At 33.2% G+C, this 10,264-nt stretch overlaps 1 protein-coding gene across 1 annotated transcript; it reads right to left on the bottom strand.

The window, feature by feature from the left end:
* Nucleotides 1-3,723: 3,723 nt before the first annotated feature.
* Nucleotides 3,724-9,007, bottom strand: LOC125856026 (uncharacterized). Its single transcript, XM_049535629.1, has 6 exons — nt 8,926-9,007; nt 7,351-7,571; nt 5,727-5,953; nt 5,545-5,643; nt 4,793-5,126; nt 3,724-4,293 (listed from the first exon to the last, which is right to left on the bottom strand). The coding sequence occupies exons 2-6, from the start codon at nt 7,511-7,513 to the stop codon at nt 4,037-4,039; spliced, it is 1,080 nt and encodes a 359-aa protein (XP_049391586.1). The 5' UTR covers nt 7,514-7,571; nt 8,926-9,007; the 3' UTR covers nt 3,724-4,036.
* Nucleotides 9,008-10,264: the final 1,257 nt, after the last annotated feature.

The raw sequence follows: 10,264 nt of genomic DNA, 5'->3' as shown, positions 1-10,264 counted from the left end.
TTATGTGTATAATTGATTGGGTGTGAAATTTAAAAAAATAAAAAAAGGCATTTTAGAATTTTGAACCTTTTTCTTTTTTTATAAATTGAAGGAGGTTATAAAAAAAGTTGATTTTTTTTTTTTCTAAATTTTGAATATGATAAAAATCGAGAATAGAGATATTACAAATTTAGGCTGAACAACGAACACATTCAACAACAGCTGATCACATGAGAATTTTTTAAAATACAAAAAAAAGAAGCGTATAAGATTTTTTTAAAAAATGAATCCTAAATGATATATAACCATTAAAATATTGCTTTAGAAGAGCAGCGCTAATTCAAAAAGATTTTCATTAAGGTGCATCTGAAGAGTTTACAATCATTCAAATAACAAAAAACGACGAAAAAAATACTTATAACGAATCGTAAAACAAATTAGAGCTTTTGTATCTCTTTCTCACTATTTATTAAAATCCAACATCATCATCCTTAATAAGTATGACTCCTTAGTAGCTTAATATGTCAGTTTTGTTTTATTTTCACCTTACTTAATTATCCAAACAAAAAGTTTTTCAATAATGAATTTTTCTTTGTATTATTAATTACATTAATTAATTAATCCATAGTTTCCCGCCACTATGGAGATAGATTGACCGTAGATTTAAGTTGTCGTTTTTTTGTAGCCGTAGGATGATTAAAACAAAACAAAAAAAACGTTAAATATCCTCCTCATAACATGTGTAATCATCACTAAAGTTGAAAACAAAAGGTTTTATTCCTTCTTTTTATTTTTTCCTCGTAAATATATACCTTAATATTAAAAAGCCAAAATTTGACACAAAGTCATAAAGTCATAAAGCAAAATCAGTGGAAGTAAATAATATATAGTCCAGCTTAATGTCTCTGACTTGAACTATATATATATATATATTAATCAATGGGTAAATTTTAGGTTTAGAAAATATAAAAATTATATTAGCGCTTCATAATTATAATTTTGTTATTTGCGCTACATAGCAAATTATATGCTATGGAGCATCAGATCTATACAAAAATTGCAGGGAGCTTTGATTTGTATAAAATCGCAGGCATCTGATTTGTATAAATCTGACATCTGTGTCTATGAAAATTGGTTTGTATATGTATATGTACTTTGTGTTTGTATATCTACATAAAATTTGAATTTGTATACAATTGAATCGAGTTAAAACAGTTGTATTTGTATATCAAATCTCTCTATCGCTTTATACAAACACAAATTATACATTGTATTTTGTATAATTTGTGTTTGTTTAAGCGAGAAAGAGAGAACGACAAAAGAGAACCGGGCAGGGGAAGATTTGTATTGTATAATTATAAGTGTATAGGACGAAGAGATATGTATGTATTTGTATATACAGTTTTCTCTCGCTTTATACAAACACAATTTATACATTTGTGTTTGTATATATAGTGAGAGAGGTGAGGGAGAGTGACGAGCGAGATCAGGGAGAGTGGCGAGCGAGATTTTTGGAGAGAGAGTCAAATGACAGTGTTTGCTATGGATTAGAATTAAATGAAATTGTGATTATAACATTTAATTTGAATTAATAGTATACTATTTTATACAACTTTTCCTTAATTAATTATTACTATATATTGATGAGTGGTAAAAAAAATCACTTGAAAACTAATGAAATATGGTCCACATATTAATTTCAAGCATTTCGATTATCCTATTACGTCTTGCTACTAAAACATAATTAGCGTACTTGAAATATTTTCTCAAGTGGGCAGATGAACAATAGATAATATTATCACAAGTTGATAAAGTTTATTTTATAAACATTATTTTAGTAAACCCAAACCTTTCATTTTTTCCCATTTTATAATGACTAATTAAATGTCACTCACAAGATCATGTGATTCTTTTTGGTTAATTATTGTTTATTATTATGAGTATAATTAAGGGCAACTATTTGTTTATTGACCTGCTTTGTCTCGTCGTTTCTAGTTTTACTTATTTTAAACAAGATTATCATGACAGGAGAAATAAGCAGCTCTAAATTGATATGGAATTAGTTCAAAAAATACTTAAAGAAGGTATTAATGACTGATATTTTTATACAGGTTCGTTAGACAGACTTACTAACGCTAGGTGAAAATATGAAAGAGAGAAGGGGAAGCAACGGGGAGAGCCGTAGAGGAATTAGTCGGCTCATTAGGTCATGTATTAAGCATGCCCCCAGTGTTCATCCTAGCTCCTAGACCAAAATCGAACAATCTTGCATTACTTATTGTTTCCTTGTTCGTTGGCAAAATTGTCTTTCATGCCAAGGCATAACTTATATCCATATGTTTCATATTGCTTGGAGTTCACTCAGAAAAATATAGTCAATCATGTCTCCGCACGTCAATCTCAGGAGCCTCTTATCCACTATCATTGAATGATGATGGGAGCAAATCCAACTAGAAAAACTCATATTGGGTTTAATGAGCAAACTCGAACTAATGACTTCCACCACGTTATTGGATTGCTAAAAATCTAGGTTTCTAGTGGGCCTTGCCTAACTTTGTTATTGAATTGCTAAAAATCTAGGTTTCTAGTGGGCCTTACCTAACTTTGTCCATCCCTTTAACTTGGATGTTTGGGTCCGGCCCACATTTAACCTGTCCAGTCCCAATTCCTTGACAAGAACACTTAGAGCCCATTTGGATTGACTTAAAAGTTGGTTGAACTTACTTTTAAGTCAGTTTTTAATTTCTAGAAGTGTTTGACAAATATAAAAAATAACTTAAAATAAGTTACAAAGTGTTTGGCAAGGTAAAAAATGACTTAAAATAAGTCAGAAACCAAAAGTAGGTCTCCCCCTACTTTTTATTTTTTGACTTAAAAGTCATTTCAGTTTGACTTTTTATTTTTGACTTAAAAGTCGGTCAAACTTATTTTTAAGTCAGTTTTTGACTTTTGAAAGTGTTTGGCAAATATAAAATATAACTTAAAATAAGTCAAAAATGACTTAAAATAAGTTACGAAGTATTTGACAAGGTAAAAAATAACTTAAAATAAGTCAAAAATGACTTAAAATAAGTTACGAAGTGTTTGACAAGGTAAAAAATAACTTAAAATAAGTCAGAAATCAAAAGTAAGTCTCCTCCTACTTTTTATTTTTTGACTTAAAAATCATTTCAGTTTGACTTTTTATTTTTGACTTAAAAGCTACTCCCTCCGTTTCAAAAAGAATGACCTCCTTTCCTTTTTAGTCTGTTTCAAAAAGAATGACCTCTTTCCTTTTTTGGTAACATTTTAATTTCAGCTTTCCACGTGGCATGTTTAAAGCCACAGATTGAAGGGCAATTTAGTACATTTGACATAACTTTAATTTAGGACCACAAGATTCAAAAGTCTTTTATTTTCTAAAACTTCGTGTCAAGTCAAACCAGGTCACTCTTTTTGAAACGGAGGGAGTACTTTTTTTAAGTCAATCCAAACGGGCTCTTAATCAATGGACTACAACTCAAAATCTTGAATAGCCTATCATAATATATTTTTGGTATTAGCAACCAATAAACTAGTAATCATTTGAAACCAACAAAAATTGGGGTGAAGGGCAACTATTTAGAAGTCTCGGGTTCGAGTCCCGACTATGCAATCGCTCCTTGTCAAGGAACATTTTACTCTTTTTTTGTGTGCGAATCCAGAGTTTGTCCGGCTCCAATGCACCACCAGACACCAAGAGGGAATTCAGGAGAAAAAGAAAACCATTTGAAGAGCTATAAAATTATAAAAAGTACTCTAATGCTGGTCTCTTAATATTACAAATGAGTAATGTTCCAATTTTTCATCTGTATTAAAGAGAATTACTTTCCTATTCTAAATCTTAAACTTATCATAAAGCTTAAAATTTGGTCTAATGCATAAAATATCAAATACACACCCACCTTCTCCTCTTTTTTTTTTTTTTTTTTTTGGTTAAATTCCTTTTTTTTTTTTTTTTTGGTTAAACTACTGTTCTAGGCTGCTTGCATGTGTTCATCAACTACTAGTGAAAGTTGTAACAGCAAGGATCTAGAAACTAGAAAGGCATAAAACACAGGAACTTCATGAGCTTCTTCGAACGTTTCGCCTCCCTTCTAGCTGCACGTCCAGGTTCATCACTGCTGCTGTTGCTGCTGCTGGAAGATGTTGTCGCTCTACGAGCATGTGATGGACCTTCATCCGTACGCTCAGCCTTCAGCTTCTTAGCAGCCTGATCTTGACATTTGGATTTGTCATTATCAAGAGCTTGTTGAGTTTCTTTGGCTTTAGCGTCACTCCCTTTGATTAGAAACCCTGCCAAGCAATGCCGTATAGAGGTTTAAGAGAAATAGTAGAATTGGATGCGCGCAATACAAGTAGAATAATGAAGGAAGAGTGGCACATTCAGTCAGTGATTACAAGAAAAAAATCGACGCCAAGCACAACAGACTATTACAAGTAGGCCAAGCACAATCCTGTTTTGTTGTGTACTTCCCAAGAAAAAACTATATGCTGGCATAGTAAAGTACAATACCCTGTAGTGATTCTTTCTTTTATGTTCCCACTCTCTCGCGGTAAAAAGAAGACGAGACAGTTTTCATTATTCCAATGTCCAGATGAATCAAAGAATAAGTTTTACTCTAAACATTCATGTGTTTCTTCCAAATGTCAAATCTCTTTCAATTTGGTGTTCATGATTCGAACGAATTAGTTCTTCATGATAATTGGCTAAAAGATAGATTGTTGAACAAGTTCATCACAATTGAGTGTTTTATGAATACTATAGAAGTTGAGGGCGAAGACGTTTACTTACCTAAAGGTCCAGGCTGCACAACTACATCATTTGCTATTTGACACATCATTATGGAATGATTGCTGGTCGAACCTTTTCCACTCAAATCTTCCTTCTTCTCATCATCCAGTTCTGCAAGAAGTGCCCGAGAGTTGAAAAATTCATCAGATGCAAAGCTCTGGCGACTTGTATTCTCCGAACTAGACGAATCATGTGATGCTCCATCAATAAGATCATCCAATTCCAGGTAGTCCCCTCGTATAATGCAATCTATCTCAGCTTCTTTATCATCAACAAACTGATCTATCGATTTGTCAACAAGTGATGACCCAGCCCCTTCTATCTGTCTGTTTACCTGAAAAAACTTCCGCAGTCATTAGATGGTTTTGGTGACAGCATACAAACACATTAGTATACCACATGGAGCGAATCTGAAATTAAGACCCAAGTATGTGAACTACAACTCGTTCGATCACAAAATTGTGCAATTAAAATGATTTTCTTATCATTAACTAATGCACAATAGTCATCTAGGTACAATATCCTGAATATTCAAAACAAATCCGAGACATTTCTAAACCACAAAGATGAAAAACAGGAATATAGAGTTGAACTCATGAAGCTTATTCAGAACTTGGCCAATGACTTTGTTATTCCCCACAAGACAATCTACACCGACATACACAACCATATAACAACAAAACTATGTTAAAGCTAGTTGGATATTAGCAGGATGGAAGTACTAGTGAGAAAGGAGAAGAAGGAGCATCAACCTGGGGTTCAGCAATTGAACGTTGCCCATCATTACCGCTAGTGTCGGGGTTAACTGATGGGATCAAGATAACATATCCCAATAGGTGACGTACTTCGTCCTGCAAAATATTCAACCAAACCATTAGTTCATCTGCGTAAAGATTGGAATATAGGAAAGATGGTAGTAAAGACTAAAGATTACCTGTGACTTGGTCAGATCATGCTGCCCTTTCGGTGTTACTTTATACTCATGCATTATACAGACAGTTTTCTGTTCGATAGAGGCTTGGACTAGAAAGAATTCAAAAGTGGTTCTCCAACCACTGATGTCAGAATTTGCAAATATTTCACAGGCTGAATCTTTTACTCTCCAGAGTCCATATTCCGTCGATTTTTCCTCAGTTTTTCTTACTAGGAACCATGCTCCATCTATGTGTATCATGAATGGTTAGTAAGAAAACAGATGAAAGCTGCCTCAAAGTAAATTGATTATAAAATGCAATCACCAAAAAAAATACGAACCATTTTGTCAACAATGTAAAAGAAGAGAGACAGAAAACATGTGTACTCAACAATCTAAAACAAGAGAGGGAAAACATATTATATTTATCTAACCACCACCGTTTTCCTCCTGTTGCTAAAAGGAGGAGAATGATATCAGGTGAAAAGAATAAATGATAAATATATCCAAAAAGAATAATGTTAAGAGTCCGAAGTGCAACAACATACGTAGTGAAATCCTACAAGTGGGGTTTGGGGAGAGTAGAGTGTACGCAGACCTTACCACTACCCTGTGGAGGTAGAGAGGTTGTTTCCGAAAGACTCTCGGCTTAAGTGCAACAAATCCAAGTAAAAGAAGAAGAAAAGAGTGAAGCAAGCATAGCAATTAATAAGGAAAGCAGTGCATAGCCTACAAGAAAAAAACAATAACAACAACAAAATAATGTGATAATCGAAACACAATAAACAACACATGATGATAAATATCAAAGGCAAGAACTACAAGAATACGACTAGTACTACAATAGACACCAACAAGCCTAAATCTTCGAGCATCAAGACAACATTCCACTGCCTACTAGCCTTCTACCCTAATAGCTAACTCCACACCCTCCTATCTAAAGTCCGAAGTGGTTTTGTGTTATACATTTGTTCTGCAGAAAGAAACATGAGGGAAATAGTGATACAAGACCTGTCTTCTGCTATGACCAACTACTTAGCTAGATCAGTTTCAATGCCCAGAACTTATTCTAAATAACACCTCCGAAGGTTGTTGTTCTATTACTTTACATTATTAATTTATCATCTTGAAATAGAAGGTTGTCTGTTAAAGGTTCATAAAGTCACATTTTCTATCAAACACTCTTAGAAGTATTAAAGATCGCTGGTCTAGTACTTTACCATCGACTTCAATCCAACATGTTTTATCCTTTTCTCAACAAGCTCCATTAATTTATCATCTTGAAATAGAAGGTTGTCTTTTAAAGGTTCATAAAGCCACATTTTCTATCAAACACACTGAAGTACTAAAGATCGCGATCTGGTACTTCACAATCGACTTCAATCCAACACATTTTATCCTTTTCTCAACATGCTCTATCAAAGGAATAGTAAATGAAATTAGGCGTTAATTAAGATCCCTATACTCCTTCCTTTAAAAGCAAATCAAGTTTCAGATTTCCTAATTGGATACAGCCATTTGAACACAGATTAGGCGATAAAACAAACTCTTCTGCAAACAGGACAGCAGTTTTTTAACACAGAATCTACGAACATCATTTGATTGATGAATGGACAGTAAACCAATAATTAAACTTGATGTTTACCTGGCAAATTTGAAGGATCATACTTATAGGGATTATCCTCAATCAAATCATCAGGGATGGGCGATCCACGGTTAATCTGGTTGAGGACCAAAAAGATTTCTTCATCAGTCCCATAGGAACTCATCCAACCTGGAGGTGGAGCTGACGGAGACAGAGGACGCATGGTAGACAGATGATGAAATAGATCAAAGCCGGAAAAGCTAGCGGTCCGATCTACTTCTCTGTTAAATCAGAGAAAGAGAGTAAATAAGACAAAGGCACAAACAATGACAGCTACCACATAACCAGGACTTAAATTCCGCAACAACTTTCTGTATAACAACAATCATTAAAGAAGAAGAAAAATCCAAAAGATCATTCAACAGATTTATCAGATATAACTTTTAATTACCCTCTAATTTTTATTTTAAAGAAAATATAAATCTAGGCGGACATATCGAATGTGCTTCATAATCTAAAGATAGATTACTGTAAAACTTAAGTGTAACGGTAAATACAGAAGAGCAGAGTTAAAGTGTCATTGAAGACATAAAGCTGAACAAGTTTGATCAATTCTTGATCATCAAACATGTTAATAAGTGCCATGTAAAGGAAATTAACCAAAAGCTCAAAGTCATTTCAATCAGCCCACTCAATTAACTTACCAGATTCATCGGAAAATGTTTGAACAAAATTAGAAACTAATGATGATAACTCTAAATGGATAGATATCTAGGCTGTAAACTTCACCAATTAAGAAATCAGCCTGTTTATTTTCAGAGGTAACTTTCACCAACTTTAACAACAACAACATATTCAGTGTAGTGGTGTATGAAGACCTTACCCTTACTTCAGAGGTAGAGAGATTGTTTCCGATATTGTTTCGGATAGACCCTTGGCTCAAGGAAAAACAGTCCAAAGCATTCTAGAAAAAGAAGTAACGGAAGTACAAGAAACAACACATAATAACAAAAACAGCAGAAGGAAAAACAGTCAAAACATTCCAGAAAACGAAGTAACAGAAGTACAAGAAACAACAGATAATAACAATAACAGCAGAAGGAAAAACAGTCAAACCATTCCAGAAAAAGAACAAGAAACAATATATAATACCAAAAACAACAGATAGTACCAGTAACAGAACAGAAACTACAACGAAACAATACGATGGTTTCATCAACTTCAAATGATAACTAAAACAGCATCCAACATTAGCCCATTGACTAAGCCTTGACTTGAACTAAACCTTCAAAATCTCAAACTGGATATCATATACACATAATTGGAAAACCATCAAAACAACAATCATTAGAACAGACATGATCACCGCGAAAACAAGAACAAAAAAATCCACAAAACAATGATCAACAAGAGGGCAAAAGCAATTCAACATGGAAAATTCAGAATTCCTTGAAGAATTGGACAAGCAAAATCACAATTGAACACCAAAAAAAAAGAAGACAAATGAAGAAACAAACAACATTATCCATCAATATGAAACTTTTTAAGTAAAAAAAACAAAAAGAGAAAGCTACATAATTGAGTAACAAGAACATAATTATGGGTAAAAATAAGCAAGAAATCTAAAAATCTAACCTTTCTTGATGACTTTCTCTCTCTACACTTTCTATTTGAGTTGTAAGTAATTTGTTTGATTTTTGCTTCACTACTAATGGGAAGCTTTATAGGGGTCTGTAGTGGGATTTGTTAGTGTGACCAAGGTCAGTTAGTTGTTCACCCTCACAGTTACCACTATCTACTACTACCACTCTCCTAGCTTACACATCTAACTTGGAGACTTTATGATCGTGGTGTTCGGATCAATTTTCATAAAATATTTATCATTGCATATCAACAACAAGTATCAGGTAACTCTGTTCATCCAAGTTAGGATGAATGGAAAGAATTGCCTAGTGTTTTTTTATCTCTCCTGAGTTTTGAACCTAAGAACTTGACCATTTCATTGACCGCTAGGTCACCTAACCTTAGGTGTTCTTTACTCTTAAATCATAAATTTTGAATTCGAACTCCGTTAGAAAATATTTAACCTAAACTTTTTGTCCATTCGAATTTAGCCAACCTCAATACTGTAGACACTAGGATAAGAAATCGGACAATATGGAATTTAACCTTGAAAGAAAAATAATTGATACTTATGATTTAAAAAACAAGTCATTAATAAATAAAGAGTGTAAAAGCAAAAAGGAGATGTGACATAAAATGAGACGGAGAAAATATTAAATTTGTGAATTTTTTGGCTTTGATTTTGACCTTGATCTTTGGTACACTGAATAATGAAATATTTCATAATTTTATTTTATTTCATCCTATTTTATCCGACTTGATATTATTTTATTTTGAGAATTCAAACGTGGAGCACTGTGATTGGTCTGATCACATGAAGGGTGTATTAGGCGTGTGGACCCAATTTGGTACAGTAATCTGAGTCAGCAATGGCGGGTACTTCTAAGAAGGTTCCTTTTACCTTTTAATTTTTTAGCCTTGAGAAATCCGGCTTGGCCAGACATTCACTTTGATTACGCAATGTGCTTATGCGCTTGGCTGATGCCATTTTTCCGCGCTCATAAAATTATATTGGATATGTTGTTGTATAACGCGAATTTCATGTTTAAAGATTAACGTATAGATCATAGTTATAGTAATTGTAAAAGACCTTTCACGTCTTATAATTATTTTAATTGAGAGAGTTTGTTGTGAACTATGATGACTCCATAAGGATCAATATATTAGACATGACAAATAAGACTAATTCAACTGATATTATTGAACCAAATAAAACGTCGTAGTGTTCTATTTGTGATCTAGACCTAGTTAGTTATTCAAACTTAATAATATAGTTAAGGATGTAGATAATATTTGGTTAGCGTTAGAAAAAATTAGTATTAGGTTAACATTATGTTTGGATCATTGTTAC

Source organism: Solanum stenotomum, chromosome 2 (assembly GCF_019186545.1).
Source record: "Solanum stenotomum isolate F172 chromosome 2, ASM1918654v1, whole genome shotgun sequence".
NCBI classification, from domain to species: Eukaryota; Viridiplantae; Streptophyta; class Magnoliopsida; order Solanales; family Solanaceae; genus Solanum; species Solanum stenotomum.
This window is presented reverse-complemented; position numbering and strand designations above follow the sequence as displayed.